We start from the raw sequence: 17,826 nt of genomic DNA on the forward strand, positions 1-17,826 counted from the left end.
AAGTTGGGAGAGAGTTCTAGGAGCTTTTCGGACCGAGGACCTCAATATCTCCTGAACACCAGCTCCCCCCAAAAAATCTGCTTAAGGTATTTTCATTAAGAGATTTCTTGACAAAGATTTTTTGTGCTTGCGATCCGAATACTGTACTCTTTGTTAAAGAAACAGGGATTTGCCAGACATCACAATGAGAAAGGTATGACTGCTGGAAAACTGATGGGCGCGTTGTGTGTCCGTAGGGCCGTTTGGTGGGAAGGAGTTCCCTTTTCTGAGTGTTTGTTGCTTTAAAATTAAAATCTTGGAAGAAACTTTGGAGAGACCAGACATTCCAGTTTTCTTGACAACACCTTCAGCACCTTCGCTGAGAACTTGCGTAAATGTAAAATCCCACCTTGGGGTCAAAAAATCAACTTCAGAAGCAAGTAGGAGGAGGATGGGGATGGAGCTTTGTGGAAAAGGAGTCAGAGAGAGGCCTAGGACAAGGAGGGTGATAATCTGGATGGACTCTGCCCTGGCCAGGCCGTGGCTACAGTGGCGTGTTCAGTTTAAAGGGCTGTCTCCTGGAAGAGAAGGAGGCAGACTGGAAGGTGGCCAGGAAAAAAGGCCCCTGGGCTGGGGACAGGAATGGAGGCTGGCCCCAAAGGGTCTGCTCTGAGGATTGGCCAGAAGATAAGAGTTCTGGAGGATGATGTGGAAAGGGGATTGTTAGAAAGGTTTGCTTTGTTCCAGAGGGCAGCCTGAAGGGTACTGGAGAATATAATTATCCCCATTTTACAGATATGGACACACAGTCAGTAAATTTCTGAGGCTTAATCTGAGCCATGAGATTCCTGACTTCAGAAGGAGGGACAGACAGACAGACAGAAGACAGAAAAAGAAACAGTGGGAGAGACATAAAAAGAAATAGAGAATGAGAGAGACAGAAAGAGAAATCGAGAATGAGAGAGACAGAAAGACAGAAAAGGAGAGGGAAACAGACACACACAGGAGAGACAGAGAGACAGTGGGAGAGACAGAAAAAGAAAAAGAATGAGAGAGACAGAAAGACAGAAAAGGAGAGGGAAACAGACACACACAGGAGAGACAGAGAGACAGTGGGAGAAACAGAAAAAGAAAAAGAATGAGAGAGACAGAAACACAGAAAAGGAGAGGAAGACAGACAGACACACAGGAGAGACAGAGAGACAGTGGGAGAAACAGAAAAAGAAATATAGAATGAGAGAGACAGAAAGAGAAAAGAGACAGAGACAGACAGGAGAGACAGAAAAAGAGATAGTGGGAGAGACCTAAGAGAGACAGAAAGAGAAAGGAGAGGGAGACAGACAGACAGGAGAGAGAGAAAGAGACAGTGGGAGAAGCAGAAAAAGAAATATAGAATCAAAGAGATAGAAAAAGAAAGGGAGACAGACAGAGAGGAGGGACAGTAAAATTCAGCAAGAGGATATCAGAGAGACAGAAAAAGAAAAGAGAATGAGACAAAGGGAGACAGAAAAGGAGAGGGAGAAAGAGCAGAGACAGAAAGGCAGAGGGAGACGGAGAGAGATAGATGGAGAGACAGAGAGAAGGAGGGAGAGAGAGAACGGAGGTCAAACCTCTTTGAAAAATTTGAGGCACTCAAGCGATTCTCAGAATTAGAGTTGTTCCATTAGTAAGCATTTATCATGTGCCTACTGTGTGCCAGATGGCCGGACTTAAATGCTGTTATAAGTTATTGTTTTATTAAACAGTTGCTCAAAGATCTTTTCTGTGTTTGAATCGACCCAAAGGTGGTTACTATGTGTATGAAAGTAGCACAGCCTGAATATATCTTAAAAGGTCTTTGATTCACAGTTGACGTCTTCACTTCCACCTGGCTTTCCTCCTGTTCCGTCCAGATAAGGGGGGGTGCAGTAATGGGGGCTTTCTCTCACAGCCACGCTGAAGGCGGGACTTTGTGGACTCAATGGCGCCTCTGGTTAAAGACTGGAATCTTGATCTTGACATTCCAACCCCTCCCCTACTTCCCCCACCCCCTCTCCCACTCTTTCCAGTCCTCACTGCCAGGTCCATGATGACTGGGAATCATCCCAGAGCCCAGCGGGCCAAGGAGCCACATGTTGGGAAGGGCACTGACCTGAGCCCCTCCACAAGGACCCGCTGGAAGAACCGGCCGTTTGTAGCTGGGGATTCTGGAAAGGTTTTCACAGAGAAGCGAGACCGGGCTGGTTCCGTTGTAGGAGTGAGGGACCTGGCCCGGCATGAGTGAAACCTTCTGATCATTCTGGCGGGCCGCATGGAATGCGCTGCCTCAGCAAGAACAGGCTCCTTCTCCGCGCAGGTGTGGGGGAGACATCCCGTCCAGGTGCAGGGCTGCTGGGATCGGAGTTCCCTCCAGCCCGCAAACCTATTTTTCTATATTCTTCTAATTGTGACCGCTTTCCTTCGTGATGCTTCATGTCTCATTTTGTGCATTAAGAGGCAGAAGGAGTCCGTGTTTTCCCCAGAGGACGTCCTTATTCCTCAGAGCGATGGCCCACCAGCCAGTAACTGTCAGAGCTGGGCCTGCAGTCAGGCTGTCCTTGACCTTGAGTCCAGACTGCCCACTCCCTCCGAGGGCCGGCTCTCCGTCACATCCTTCCACGGTTTCAATAAACGAACAGCTAACTAAAGGCTACCTCCTTTCTGGGTGGCTCAGGCTACCCAAATATCCCTGAAAGCTCTGACATTTTGCTCTGTCCATCCCTACAGGGACCCTTCTCTCCCCTGCCCAGAACCTGAGAGAAGCTTATTTGTTCTCCCCAATATCAGGTCATCTTCCTTTGCCAAACACACCAACCCATTAGCCTCCAGCCTGAGGGCGGCCTCATCTTTATGCTGATAAAAGACTGGATTTTGAAATTGTTTTCCTTGGAAGTCCAGGTCTTTTTTGTGGGAGGGAGGGTCTTGGGAGTTTCAGGGTCAATTGCTATTTGAATGTCTCAGAATTGTTTTGGGTGTGTGTGTAAGTGTATATGAGATTAGAGATGACCTCATGAGCAAATATTTGTGTGGAATGTATAATCCCAAGGATTTACCTATTGCATAATTATCAGTGACATAAATAACAACCTCTAGAACTTATATAGTGTTTCAAGGTTTGCAAAGCACTGTACATGGTTCTCCCTCCCCCCTCATTTATTTTCTTATTCATCCATTTTTTTAATATGCATTTATTCTGTACCTCCTACTTTTCCTGAACTTGAATTTTTAAAACATTTTAATCCTATTTTATTTTTCCAAATACATGTCAAGATAGTTTTCAACCTTCATTTTTGTGAAACTTTTGTAATTTTTCTCCCTCCCAGCAAGCAATCTGATATAGGCTAAATATTTGAAATCCTTTTAAACATATTTCCATGTTTGTCATATTGTACAAGAAAAAACAGATTAAAAGGGGAAAAAACACGAGAAAGAAAAAAACAAAGTGAAAATGTCGTGCTTTGATCCACATTCAGCCTCCATAGTTCTCTCTCTGGATGTGATTGGCATTTTCCTTGAATTGGAATATTAAAAAAATAAATTCCCCACAAATACACAGTCCATTCCCTCAGTGCCTGTGACCAAAGACCATGTCTTGCTCTTTCCCTTGAGGTTGTCACCTCTCTGATGGTAAAGAGATATTGTGCTTTATTTGCAGACCTCTGGACTTGGAGTTATTATTGTAACTATTAGAGTTCTTAAATCTTTCAGAGTTTTGTTTAAATTATATTCCTGAGACACCATGTCTCATTGATCCTCACAATACAACTCTGTGAAGTAGGTGCTGTTAGGATTACAAGGTGAGAACTCAGGTTGTCTGGGCAATTCTCAATTATTATTATTATTATTATTCAATTATTATCTCCATTTTATATGTGAGCACATGAACTCTTGAGTTCTTGAGTCATCTTCTTACCTCAGTCCTCTCCCCTCAGTGTCCTTGCCTTAGTTTCCACATTTTTATAATAAGGAAGTTGGGCTGGAGGGTCCTTCCAGCTCTCCAGGGCCTCTCCTAAAATGGGCTACTTTAGAACAGAGAAGGGTTAAATAGAGGAGATGGAGACTAGGGTATAAATCATCCAAGCTGGCTTGCCCAGCAAGAATGGAAAGGAACTGAATTTATTGAAGGAACAATCCAAAGAACCAGTGGGCTATGGGAGAGAAAGGCTATTTCAAGCCATAGGAAAGCAGATGGCATCTGGGTAATCAAATTCCAAAGGCTACTTGGAGACAGGACATTGAGCAGCTTATTGGAAACCTAGAAAGTAAATGGGAATGAGTCCAGCTGTTGTCCTGCTGACTTGGGCCACTTAGGTGAGAGCGTAAGGACTCAGGATTGACAGATATTAGGGCTGGAGCAGCCTTGAGTGATCCTCTGGCCCAGGACTTTCCATCTTGGTACAAAAACGAGTCTGAGACTCTTAAATCAGGTAGATGGTCAAGCAGCCTTCCAAATAAAAAAGCCTCTGTAGCTGGACTGGTAACAACTATATAGAAGGGTGCTTAGAGGGAGTCTATTCAAACTTCCTTCTTACATTTGGGGAAACTGAGGCCCACTGAGGGAAAGCGGGGCGAGCAAAAGATAAAGGGAACAATTTGTAGGACTGAGATTTGAACTTAAAGCCTCCATCTCCTTGCCAAGTGAGAATAGATCGGCTATGTGAGAAAGGACGCTGTTTGAGAGCCGCCAAGCTGACAGCTTGGGTACTCAAGACAGAAAGAGAGAGTAGTGGATAATGAGGGAATGAATGGGTTATAATAGTGGACAACAGTTTGGGAGCTGGGGGGTCTAGGGTTCGAGTCCTGACTGACTGGAGACTAGCCTTTGACTGCAGAAGTGACTGGGGCAGTGTAAGCACCATGATGAACAGGAGCTCCAAAGGAGCTGGAGGAGATTCCTGCTGTCTCCCACAAGATGCTGAGGTAAGGGGGGTGGAGAAGGGAGGGCCGATGCCCCAGGATGCTCCCCGGCTGGGGAGCCAGGAGGCTGTGTGTCTGCTACATCTGGAGGGCCTAGAATGGAGCGTGGATCATTCTGTCCTGGAATGAGTTTCCTCGTCCAGAGAGAGTCTGGCCACAGTGAGGGGAGTACCCAGGGATGTTACTGAGTGTCGGCTCGCTGGCTGGGATGCTGAGTGTGTGAGGGCGTGGGCGCGCACATGTGTGTCTGTGTGTGTGTGTGTGTGTGTGTGTGTGTGTGTGTGTCTGTGGGTGTGGGGGTGAGCTCCCTGTTGTAAGGGGCAGCACTCATCTTTGAAGGATGAGACAAGCTTCCTTGTATAATAATACATGTGCAGTTCACAGTCTGATAATAGCTAGTGTTTATGCAGTGCTTTAAAGCGTGCAGTGCACATAGTTTTTATGCTATCTTGTTTGTGTAGGAGAGAGATTAAGAGACAGAGAGAGACGTTGGGGGAGAGACGGAGAGAGAGGGGAGAGATGTACTGTGTACAGAGGAGTAGAAACGGTGTGGAGTATAAATGGAATCCTGGGCCTGGAATCAGGAGAGATCTGAGTTCGAATTCTGCTTCTAAACTCTTCCCAGATGTGTGATCCTGGCGAAGCCCCTTTAGCTCTTGAAGGCTCTTTTTTGCTCAGTCATTTCCCTCACACCTCATTCTCTACAGACCCACGTGGGCTTCCTTGGCGAGACACCGGAGCGCTTTGCCGCTTCCTTCTTCTGCGACAGAGGCCGATGATGTCTCACATCTTGGAAGGTTCTGAAGGTTGACCTCGGGCCTTCCTGACTAGCTGCCTGTGTGTGTGAGGCTCCGTGTTCTCATTTGTAAAAATCAATGCTGTAATAGTTTTAGCCCCTCCCCTGAGGGACTGTTGAGATTTAAATGAGATAATATATGGAAAGTACTTGGTGAACCTTAAAGTGCTCTGTAAACATATTGTCATCAATAGTCGTGTGTGCATGTGTGTCCGTTTGTCCTATCAGCTTTTAAAAATTACCTTGTTTGGTGGACTGACTTGGGCTTGCTTGAGACTGAATAAAGAACAGTTTGGGGGTTCGGGGGAAATGGCTGTTCCGAGTTCCCAGGCCGGCATTTTTCACAGTAAAGCAATTAAGGGAAACAAAAACCTGTGAAAAGTTCTTCTAGTCAAGGGACCTGTACTCTTCCCTCAGTCAGAATGAGTGTGGAAGCTTCTACAGGAGATGCAAGCAGTTTAGTGAAGGAGCACTGGGTTGGAGGTTGGAGCACTGGGCTCGAATGGCAGCATCGTTAGTTACTCCCTGTATGACGGCCTTTCTCACTTTCCTCAGCTCTCTGGGATGCAGATTGGACCTTTGGGTACTTCTGGTTCCAGGTCCGGGATCTTAAGTAATCCTCCCCTTACCCCTCCATGTTCCCACAACTGCGGGCTCTCTCTGTCCCACTGATTGCACTGACCCCACCTTCTCTCTCTGTGTTGCTTTTCACAGGAACCAGAGAATGTCTCCCCCAGTCCATCGGAATGGCAGGGGAGAGCAGGAGGCCCAGCTAGCGAGAGTCCTCAGAGTGTCACCTTCCACTGCCAAGACGGGGTGCGACATCAGCCAAGGTAAGAGGCCCCCACTGGTGGTCTCCTTTTTCTCAGAAATGTGAACATGGGTAGTATCAGCCTGAATTCAAAACTGACTAGTGTAAAACTGAACACTATAAAACAGGCCATTGTGAAACTGGCCAGCATGAAAGTGTAAAACTTACTTGTGTGAAACTGGCCATTATGAAACTGGCTAATGTGAAATTGGCCAATGTGAAAAGCACCAGTGTGAAATTGACCTGTGTGAAACTGACCTGTATGAAACTGGACATTATGAAACTGGCTAGTGTGAAGCTGGACAATATGAAAAGGACCAGTGTGAACTTGATCATTGTGAAACTGACTGATGCAAAACTGACCAGAGGTGGAGAGAGAAGCGGTCTTCCCCAGTCCGGCAGCCTCTCAGCTCTGTGGCCTGCCTGGGAGTTTGGGGCAAAGCGTTGTACCTCAGGATTCTCCTCTCTGCAGAACGAGGGGGTGACTGGGCGGCCTCCAAGCTGGCCTCTTGCTCCAAGTCTGTGTTCTCATGGCCCTGATTTCCTTTGATCCCATGAATGAAAGGGGACGGCTGCTCATCAGACCTGTGCCCAGTTAAATTGCGCCGTGGACGGCGGCTTTCTGGCTGAGGTCGTGAGTCATCGGTCTTAGTCTGGGTCCAGTGGGCGGCGTGATTTCATCATTATAGGGGACATTATGTCTGTCCCCAGGTATTGAAGGGCCGTCACACGAAGAGGGATCACCGGTGCTCAGCTTGGCCCGAGGGAGGAGCCGGGGCGACGGGGGAAATGGGAAAAAGGCAGGAAGAAATTTCTAATGTTACCCAGCCAAAGTTGGGCGAGCTGCCTGGGGGAAGTGGAAGGCTGTGGCAGAGGCCGGATGACCGCTTGTCAGGGATACTGCAGAGGATTTAGGGATGGACTGGACCTGATGGCCTGTGAGGTCACCTTCAACTCTGGGTTCTGTTGCCTTTGTCTTGGCCCCTGGTCCCCTTCCCAAACTCCATACAAAGCTGTTTCTTCCTCCCTCCCTGTCTCTCTATCTCTCTGTCTCTCTCTCTCATGCACGCGCTTTGCCTGTGACCCGTCCGAAGCCAGCCAGACTGAGCGGCGTAGCGGTGTCAGGGGCTGTCTCACTTGAGATACCCCAACGCCTCCGAAGGACTCCGTGTAGCTGTTCTATTTTGTTTCTGGAAATGACAGGTTAGACTTTTCTAAATAGAAGTCAGACTCTGCTCTGTCCTGTGGAAATGACCAGAGAGAGGAGAGGAGGGCCCGTGGCCGAGCTGTCACATTGGGGGAGTTTGTCTGGCTGCTTTATTTTAAAAAGACTTACGATTTTTGTTTTCTCTTTATCTACATCCCCAGTTTCTCAGCCAGGGACAGAATAAAAAAGTTAACAAGTGGAAAAAGCCCTACATTTCTTCCTCAGTGTGCATTTATTTAGCGTCTACTGTTTGCCAGGTGGAGGGCCAGGTGTTTCAGTGCGTAGAGTGCTGGGTCTGGAGTTAGATAAAGACTTCTCTCCTGAGTTTGAATCCTGCCCCAGGTGCTTCCTGGCTTTGTGACTCACTGAAAGAAAGTCTGCTTGCCTCCATTCCCTCAGCCATCACTGAGCTGAGAAGGAAGTGGAGAACGGCCCGGGATCTTTGTCAAGAAAGCCCAGATGGGATCGCAGCCTTGGGTACGGCCGGGCACTGCATCAGGCCCTGGGCACAGGAACGGACTGAGACAGCCCCACTCCTCACACTGGTATGAGACACACACACACACACACACACACACACACACACACACACTTACACAAATACACACTCATACTCTCACACACACACTCACACACACACACACACAAATACACACACACAAACACACACACACTCACACAAATACACACACACAAACACACACACACTCACACAAATACACACACACAAACACACACATTCACACACACACACAAACACACACTCACACACACACTCACACATACTCATATTCACACACAGACACTCACACAAATACACACACTCTCTCTCACACACACACACACACTCACACACACGAATACGTAAAGAGGAATTATTGGGGGAGAGCAGCCGGCCAGGTCAGGTACGGGGTGACTTGAGCCAAGTGCCGGCTGAAGCCAGGGGTTCCCAGTGTGAGGAGGAGGGGCCTTCTGCTGGGGGAGCAGCTCTGGAGACAGGAGGAGGAGCCTGTTTTCTGCGTCACCCAGAGCCTGCTGTCCCGCACCCCAAGCTTGTGAGGGTCTCCATTCAGTTAATTGAACATTGGACGTTGTAGTGATTCCTATTCATTCGCCCCTTTTTTTCACAAAGCACTTCACAGACGGGATCTCCTTGTTCTCCCAGCAGCCATTTGGGTGCCTGTGAGTTGCTGCTATCCAGCCATCCTTGTTTGAAGGTGGGAGGGGGCGTGGGAGCAGCCTGGGAGGAGGAGCCCCCAGGATGAGCTTGAGGAAGGGGAGGGCTCAGGCATCTGGGGAACAGGGGGTGACCTCTGGGAGCCGGAGAAGGAAATGGCAACCGCTCCGGTATCCCGGCCAAGGAAACCCCGAATGGGGTCGCGAAGAGCCCGACAGCCAGTTCTAGTGGGAGAAGCTCTGAGGGAGTGGAGGTGAGGAAGAGGAGAGAGCCTGCCGTCGCCCTCATTCCCGGGGAGATGGTGGGGCTTCCAGGCGGTCCAGAGCCCAGCCCCTGAGCGACCTGGTCCACACGGTCATTTTCCAGGGTCTTCCAGCCCTGGATGCCGTGCTCGCCACGGCCCACGCTCCCACCTGATGGAACGGGCTCTCCCTAGGGTGAGGGCTCGGCGGGCACTGGGAGGGTGCAGCAGGGGCCCCGAGCAGGAGGTGTCTCCGGTCTGGCGGCTCCCAGGCTCGGGCTTGCCTTCCAGCTCCTGATTCTGTGACCAAGTCCTGGATCACTCCAGGGGAAAAGGTCCCCGAAGGACGATCACGTTTCATGTGGTTTAGAGCTTGTAGCTTCAGTGTGAGATGGAGGGAAAGGAAGATGCGTTTGCTAATGACCTCTTCTGTGCTATGAATAAGTATTTTAAAATGTTTGAAATGCGCAGTAACTTAGGTACTGTTATCATTCCTCTTTTATTTTTTGGCTGAGGTAATTGGGGTTAAGTGACTTGCCCAGGGTCACACAGACAGGAAGTGTGAAGTGTCTGAGGCTGGATTTGAATTCAGGTCCTCCGGACTTTGGGGCTGGTGCTCCATCACTGCGCCCCCTAGCGGCCCCTGTTATCCCTACTTTAGAGAGGAGCAAGTGAAGGCAAACAGAAAGATCACACAGCCTCAGTGTGGGAGCTGCCCTGCTCCCCCCCCCCCCCCCCCCCCCCCCCCCCGAGCCAGACCTCCCGCCAGGAGCACTTATTTCCTGCTTGCTTAATAAATGCTGACTGAAAATAGCAATCACTTAATACATGCTCGTTAGATCTGAGGGAATCGGATGAAAGCTTGCGATTTGTTGAATTTAATTCACTTCCCTAATTAAGCGTGGTCTGGATTAAAATTTAAATCACTTTGTAGCCTTCAGTTGCTTCCTGACCCTCAGGAGAGAAAGCTGTGAGAGGCTGAGCCAGAAACTGGGCCGGGAAGAACCCTCTGAGAGGAGCCAGGTGGATGGCGTTCCCAGCTTCCCTCTGAGCTGGCCGGAGGGTCCCAGAGTAAACATTGGGGGGGCTCATAGGGGATTTCACCCCCCCTCAGTGAATGCTTTGGGGGGCCCTGCCCGGACTCTCCGGGCTCACACCAGACGGCTGTGTCTGTCCAGACTGAGCTCGAGGGCCCTGGGGGAGGCCGGTCTGGAGGCCATCGTCCAGCGTTTCCTGGCCTTGTCAGAAGAGGCCGCGGCCCTGAGTGGGATCCCAGTCAGATGGCCCCCTGAGCTCGGGGCTGAGGATGGGCAGTCACCGGAGGGGGGGTGAGGAGAATACCCTCTGGGCCAGCCAGGCCCCGACAGGGAACCTTCTCATGGAACAACGCTGGACAGGTGTGAGAAGCCGGGCACAGCCCCTCACCCCATTACCTTGTGTTTGTATGGCCACATTTGGAGCCGGAAGGACCGCTGAGGCTGGGGGCTTTGGCGAAGATCTGCGGAGAGTCCGAGCCTCGCAGGCCCCAGAGCTGAGTCTGAAGCCTGAGTGTCCATGTTCAGTTTACTCCAAGCCAAGCTGCGTTGATTTAAACAAACATTTAAGGGCCTAGTGGGGCCGGCCAGTGACCCTCCGGTCCGAGGGGCTTTTCTCGCTCCGGGTTCTCAACCTCTTGGCAGCTTTGCTGGACACTGCGGTCACTCCTTCCTCCTCGATTGTCCTTTCTCTGCATTATTGTGCCACACGGCTCCCCCGCTTCTCCTCCTCCCTTGCCAGCCTTTCGCTGGCCCCGCTCCATCCTGGGCCCCCTTCTCTTGTCACTCCAACCACCCACTCGGCGATCTCAGCAGCTCCCATGGATTTAACGACCATCTTTGTGCTAAGGACGCTCAAATTTTGCCCCAGTATATACCTCTGCTGACTCCAAATGCCTGTCGGACGTGCCGATTGGGCTGTCCGGGTAAAGTGATTGCCGAAGATATCTTTTTTTTAAAATTTTTTTGCAAATTTGAAGAATACTGGTCTTTCTATGTTTACTTTTTAAAAATTAAAGCTTTTATTTTAAAAACAGATGCACAGATAATTTTTCATCATTGACCCTTGTGTTTCAATTCCCCTCCTTCCCCCACCTGCTCCCCTAGATGGCAAGCAATCCAATATATATTGTTTTTAACACGTTTTGGATTACGTGCCAGATGGGGGGGAGAAGGGGAAAAGTTCAACAAGTTATGCAAGGGTTGACTTGGAAAAATTACCTATGTATAGGCTTTGTAAATAAAAAGCTTTAATAAATATGTGTGTGTATATATATATGTTAAATCCAATATGGATAAGCATAGTTATGCAATTCTCTTGCTGCACAAGAAAAATCAGATCAAAAAAGAAAAAAATGAGAAGGAAAACAAACTGCAAGTGAACAACAAAGAGACTGAAAATGCTGTGGGGTGGAAATCTTAAAGTCCGTAAGACCCAAACTGAACTCATTCTCTCTCCCCTAAGCCCTCCTCACCTCCTGCCTTCCCTATTACTGGAGGCAGCTGCCTCCTCCCGGACCCCCGGACTGCAACCGAGGACTCATTTTAGGTTCCTCACCATCCTGCACCCCCTTGTCCCGTACAGACCAGGGGCTGTGGATTTCAGCTTTGCAGCATCCCCTGAGTGAGTATTCAAGAAGAGAAGCAGGGAAAAGAAGAGCAGGAGGAAGGAGAAGAAGGGAAGGAGGGAGAAGAGGAGGAGGAACAAGAGAAGGAGGAAGAAGAAGAGGAGGAGGAGGAGGAGGAGAAGAAGAAAAGGAGGAGGGAGAAGAAGAGAAGGAGGAGGGAGAAGGAGAGAAGGAGGAGGGAGGAAAGGAGAAGGAGGAGGGAGAAGAAGAGAAAGAGGAGTGAGAAGGAGAGGAGAAGGAAGAGGGAGAAGAGAATGAGGAGGGAGAAGAAGAGAAGGAGCAGGGAGAAGAGGAGGAGGAGGAGAAGTCTCCTTCTGTCCTCTGACACTGTCCCACCAGACATGGGGCTCCATCACCTAACCCCCGCACCTCCACCCCCCCAGACCCCTGCTTTACTTGCAAGTCTCCTCCCATCCCCGCCCATTCTTCGGCTGGATTGGGGAAAGGACTTGACTTCAGGAAAGCTCGAGGAGATTCAGAGCCAGGATTCAGGAAGAAGAGGATTCGAGATTCTACCTTCCCTCTGGCTGGAGGCTCCAGAAGCCTCCCAGGAAACCTGCTCACAGAGAGAAAGATTTTACAGAAAAGAGACCTCCTCCCAGAGAAGGATTACAACTGAGAGACGACAGGACATTGACATCTTGGACAGCCCAGGACTGTCCGTGTCAGCCCCCTTGGGGCTCAGGAAACTCTGGCGACTCCCCTTGGCCACAGGGGCCGCTCCCAGAGCCCTGCGTGGCCGCCAAGGCCTCCACAGCCTTTCCAGGCCCCCTTGTCTCCGCGGCCATCCCTGTCCCCGGAACAAGACCCTCGGTCTCCGGCCACCCCCGCGCCGAGAGCGTTCTCTTCCTCTTTAAGGAGGGGGTGCCCTCAGTGACCCCTGGTGGGCTCTTCCAGTTTGAGGAAGGCCCAGCTGAGAGTCTCCAAAGCCAGGCTCGGCCCCGCCCTCCCTGCCCCGGACCTGGATCTGGCACCTTGGCCCCTCGGCTGCCCTGGATCCCGGCTGGCGGAAGGAGGCCGTCCGCGGGGTCCCAGGGGTAATGGAAGGGAGGACGGACCCGAAGTATGATGCGTTGCTTTGGAGGTGCAGTGGATGGAGCACTGGGCTTGGGATGAGGAGGACCCGAGTCGGATGTGGCTTTTAGTCACTTACTGGCTGCCTGCCTCAGTTTCTTCATCTGTAAAATGGGGATAATAACGTCACCCACCTCCCAGGGTTGTTGTGAGGGTGAGATAATATTATAAACACTTATTTCTTTCCTTCTTCCCCCCTTCTCTTCGCCTTGGGGGTCTCCCCTTATTGGAGGTCTTCAAGCAAGGGTAACCGACAGTGCGTTGGGAGTATTGTAACGCAGATTTGTGGGCAGGTGTATAGCACAGGGAACTGGGCATTTTATAAATGTTATCTCTGATCTTCTCAACAATCCTGCCAGGTTCGCACTCTTATTATCTCCCTTTTACACCTGAGGAAACTGAGGCAGGCAGAGGTTAATTCCAGAGTTACCCACTAATAAGCGGCTGGATTCGAACTCAAGCCTTTCTGACTCCAAGCTGTCTCTGCTGTGCCGCCAGTTGAACTGGATTGAATAAATAGCCTTTCTGGACTATTCGGACCCTAGGATTCTGGAATTGTCCATTTGCCAGGGAGGGATCTCTAGGAAAACAGTTGAGGATGAAAGAATGGACCCTGCCTTCAGTCCCTGCCCGCAGCCTTGGCACTGACCCCCTCCTGTTTTTGCTTATTTTCTCCACTCAGATTTTCCGGAATCCCTCCAGCCCCCAGGCCCCTCCCCCTCCCTCTGCTTGCTCTCCCAGGCACCTCTTCCCCCTCCCCTCCCCCCCAGCTTTTTCCCTTCTGCCAGCCTCCCCTGAAAAGTGTGTTCAAAGTGTCCTGGGGGGGGCGGGTTGAGGAGATGAGCTGGTGATGAGCCGCTCCTGGGGCAGCTTCTTTTACATCCCACATCTCCATCTTAACGGGGATCTCTAATGCCTGACCGATCGTCGGCCAATTAACCATCAGCTGGGTTGTGCCCGCCCTCCCCGGGCACTGTGCCAGCTGCCCGCGCTGTGAAAGCAGGGAGCCGGGGTGCAGGGGCGGGATGGACGTGGGTGTGTGCCCCCAGAAGGAGGTGAGAAGTGAGAATGGGGAGTGGGAGAGAAGAAGGGGCTGGACTTTGGGAGATGGGGGGAGGCCTAGGAAGGTGGGGAGCACTCTGGAAGTTTCAGTGGAGGGGATGAGGGAGGAGGGCTGGGGATCACAGTGAGATGCAGGGGGTGTGTCCAGGGAGGATGAGAAGGTGCATGGGGCCCCGGTGGGCCAGGCCAATGACCTTTCCCTTGGTCTTGGTCCGGCCTGTGTTTGCCCAGTGTCCTTTGGGCATAGCACTGGAGAATGAGAACAGGGGGCAGCGTGGCGGGGCTCGAGGGCCTGACCCCCAGGGCAGCTGTGTGAAAGGGGTCGGTGTGAGAGCATTTGTACAGGTAGAAGTGAGGACACCCCAAGTCACGGGTTGGGGGCATTGAGCAGATCCAGGAAGATGGGGGGAAATAATGAGTTCAGGGATCAGTGTGAGACGCCTCATGTCTAAAAGGCAGTTCCCGAGATGGGACTGAGCACTGGGGGGGGCCTGAGGCCTTTGTACAGGGACTGGGGAGTCATGGGCCCAGGGGAGCTGGTGGGAGTGGGGAACACCCACGGCTGGGGTAGAGAGGGGGCTGGGAGCCAGCAGAACGCCCCAAGCCTCCCTCCTGCCTTTGTGAGGGGGCGGCCCCTTCCGGCCCCCTCAGCCGCAGCTCGGAGTTTGGGGCATTCTCCCTCACTCTGGCTCAGCTCGGGTCCGTTGCTCCCGTTGATCTTGGGCCATGCAGAGCAGGCAGGACCCTTCCTCCACAGAATCCGCTGGAAATGGGTGACGGCTGGCCCGGCCACAAGCTTCCAGTCCTTCCAGGGGATCCTGGGTTTTCCTCCCTGCCAGAGGGCCTTGTCCGGGGAAGAGCCGCGGGGCTTCCCACGTCCGCGTCCCTGCCGCCGGATTCCTCCTTTCTCACAGCCCAAAGGGCACATTCATTTTTTTTTTTGTTTGTTGTAGAAAATATCAGTGAACTTTACAATCCACTTAAAATCCCTGTGTCTTTAAAACCGTCTTTTAAACATGACCCGTTATTTGCCCACTCGGAGCCAAGGATTTGATGCTGGAAAGGGATTTTTTTTTTTTAATAGCTTTTTATTTACCAGATATTTGCACGGGTAATTTTTCAACATTGACAATTGCCAAACCTTTTTTTCCAACTTTTCCCCTCCTCCCTCCTTAGATAGCAGGTTGACCAATACATGTTACATATGTTAAAGTATGTGTTAAATACAATATATGTATATATACATGTCCAAACAGTTGTTTTGCTGTACAAGAAGAATCGGACTTTGAAATAGTGTACAATTAGCCTGTGAAGGAAATAAAAAATGCAAGCGGAAAAAATTAGAAGGATTGGGAATTCTGTGTAATGGTTCACAGTCATCTCCCAGAGTCCTTTCGCTGGGTGTCGCTGGTTCAGTTCATTACTGCTCTATTAGAACTGATTTGGTTCATCTCATTGTTAAAGAGCCCTGTCCATCAGAATACATCCTCATACAGTATTGTTGTTGAAGTGTATAGTGATCTTCTGGTTCTGCTCATTTCACTCAGCATCAGTTGATTTAAGTCTCTCCAAGCCTCTCTGTATTCCTCCTGCTGGTCATTTCTTACAGAACAAGAATATTCCATAACCTTCATATACCATAATTTACCCAACCATTCTCCAATGGATGGGCATGCACTCAGTTTCCAGTTTCTGGCCCCCACAAAGAGGGCTGCCACAAACATTCATGCACATACAGGTCCCTGGGAAGGGATCTTTACAACCACTGGGTCCGATTCCCTCGTTTTGAAGACGGGGTGAGTGGGATGAGAGGGCTAAGAGAGGTGCCCCCTGCCCCAGATCTCCAGCAAGTGTCAGAGACCAGATCTGAAGCTGCCATGGTGAGCCCCCATCCCGCCTTTCCCGTTCCTCCATCCTTCTCCTGGCTGGACCATGAGCCCAGGAGTAATTACAGGATCTAGAACAAGATATCTTCCTTTTTTCTGCCCCAGTGGGAAAATGGGAGCAATGATCCCTTGTGAATCAAGTTATCCAGGAGGACTCAGAGCACATTATGGATGTGTTGATTAATAAATAGTTATTGAGCATCTCGTCACAGACTAAAGTCTGGGGCCCTTAACTTGGGGTTAACCGTGGATCTCCCAGAGGGTCTGTGGGCAAATATTGAGAATCCAAAACGTTGGGCTGGAAAAAAGACATTTTTATTTTCATCAACTCCTGCTTTCCCTTGGTAATCAACTGATTGCCAAAAAATTGTAGATCTTATCCCAGAAAGGGGTAAGAGCTCCAAGGTGATGCACGTGGGAAAGTGGCGCTTAGGAGCGTGTGACCCGGCCCAGGGCGGTGAATGTCGCTGCGCCTCAGTTTCCATGTCCGTCATATGGGGGTTAGCCAGTCAGTCAGCAAGCATGTTTAAGACATTGATAATAACAAAAATGAAACGTAAACAACATATGTCACCTGTGGACATGTAGAATATATAATATAGGTGAATTGTACATTTGTGTGTACAGATAGACAAAGCCAAAATATATTCAAAGAAAGGAGAAAAGAGAATAGGTCTTTGCTCATGCACCCTCAAAGAACTGTGTGATGAAAAGAATCGGAGTGAGGGTCTGGCCAAGCCGTGGCCCTGTGGTGAGAGTGGGTGGCCTCCAGTGCACTGGACGGACTCCCCCTACAGGCTTGTGGAGGATGTGGAGGAGGGTCCTGTCCACGCGGAGGAGGGTCCTGTCCACGCGGAGGAGGGTCCTGTCCACGCGGAGGAGGGTCCTGTCCACGCGGAGGAGGGTCCTGTCCACGCGGAGGAGGGTCCTGTCCATGCGGAGGAAGGTCCCATCCATGTGGACCAGGTCCCGATCCACGTGCATATTTTGGGTCTTGAGTTTACATGTCTCTCATAAAGGTCACGTGGGAGAATCTGAGACTGACTTTTTAAACTCTTTTTCCTCTTATTTCATTGTATCAGAGCATTAATGAAGCACTTACTGTGTACATAAGTGTGGGGAATACCAGTATAAACAGACAAAATGTTCTGTCCCAAGAGTCCTAATAGGGGGAAGGGGTGGAACAACACATGCAGAGGAGCTAAAAAGCAGGGATCGAGGAGAAGAATGGGTTTTCACATGGAGGAAAGGTGGAAAAGCCTCCAGAGCCAGGAGCTCAAGTGCCCTGACCCCGAACCCCACACTTTTATATTTGAAAGGACCATGCTGTCCCTCTACATTGATACGGACATAATGCGTCTCTACATGTTCCTCTAGTCTGTGCCTGAGCCAACCCCCAAAGAGCGGGCTCCCCCCTAAGGTAGCCCACGTCCCATTTGGGCCCTTCCTTCTTCCATTTGTCCTGACCCCCCACAAATATGCGTTGTCACCTATCTTCACTATTGGATTAGCCGCTGAGATGATACACCAACGTAGCCGTCCTTCAGATATTTGAAAGCAACCTTCTGGGTCCAAATGCTCCCTTTCAATGTTCTTCATGTTTGGGGGGGTTGTGTCTAATTTTACTGTACCCTGTTTCTCTGAGTTCTATTAGAGCAGGTATTTGGATCAATATTTGTAATTTGGGGGGGAGGGGGATGTGACTGAATAGAACTGAAGAGAATTTTCTAGCTACATCTCAATCTCGAGGCTCCATTGGGGGGAACAACCATTCATAAAATCTCCTTGGGTCTGGGGGGTGATTGGCAGTGGGGGTGCAAAAGGGGGAGAGGGGTCCATCCTGACAGTAGGAGCTGAGTTTGGGGGAGGGGAGTCCCAAAGCCACAGGCCTCCAGGACGGGAGGGGGCCCCTGATGGACCTGTGCAGGACCCCAGCTGGGACCGAGCAAGTCGTTATCCACTCCAGAAGCAAATTGTTTCCATGGTTACCAACTCT

General features: G+C 50.3%; 1 protein-coding gene across 4 annotated transcripts in view; it reads left to right on the forward strand.

Moving 5' to 3' along the window:
* FAM13C (family with sequence similarity 13 member C) overlaps nt 1-17,826 on the forward strand; it is a 78,170-nt gene that overhangs the window by 29,253 nt on the left and 31,091 nt on the right. For all 4 annotated transcript variants that reach the window (XM_074297050.1, XM_074297052.1, XM_074297053.1 and 1 more), the window contains one exon: nt 6,425-6,543. In XM_074297050.1, coding sequence (XP_074153151.1) covers nt 6,425-6,543 — 119 coding nt within the window. The remainder of the gene's footprint in view (nt 1-6,424; nt 6,544-17,826) is intronic.

The sequence above is a fragment of the Sminthopsis crassicaudata genome, chromosome 2 (genome assembly GCF_048593235.1).
Source record: "Sminthopsis crassicaudata isolate SCR6 chromosome 2, ASM4859323v1, whole genome shotgun sequence".
Classification (NCBI taxonomy): Eukaryota; Metazoa; Chordata; class Mammalia; order Dasyuromorphia; family Dasyuridae; genus Sminthopsis; species Sminthopsis crassicaudata.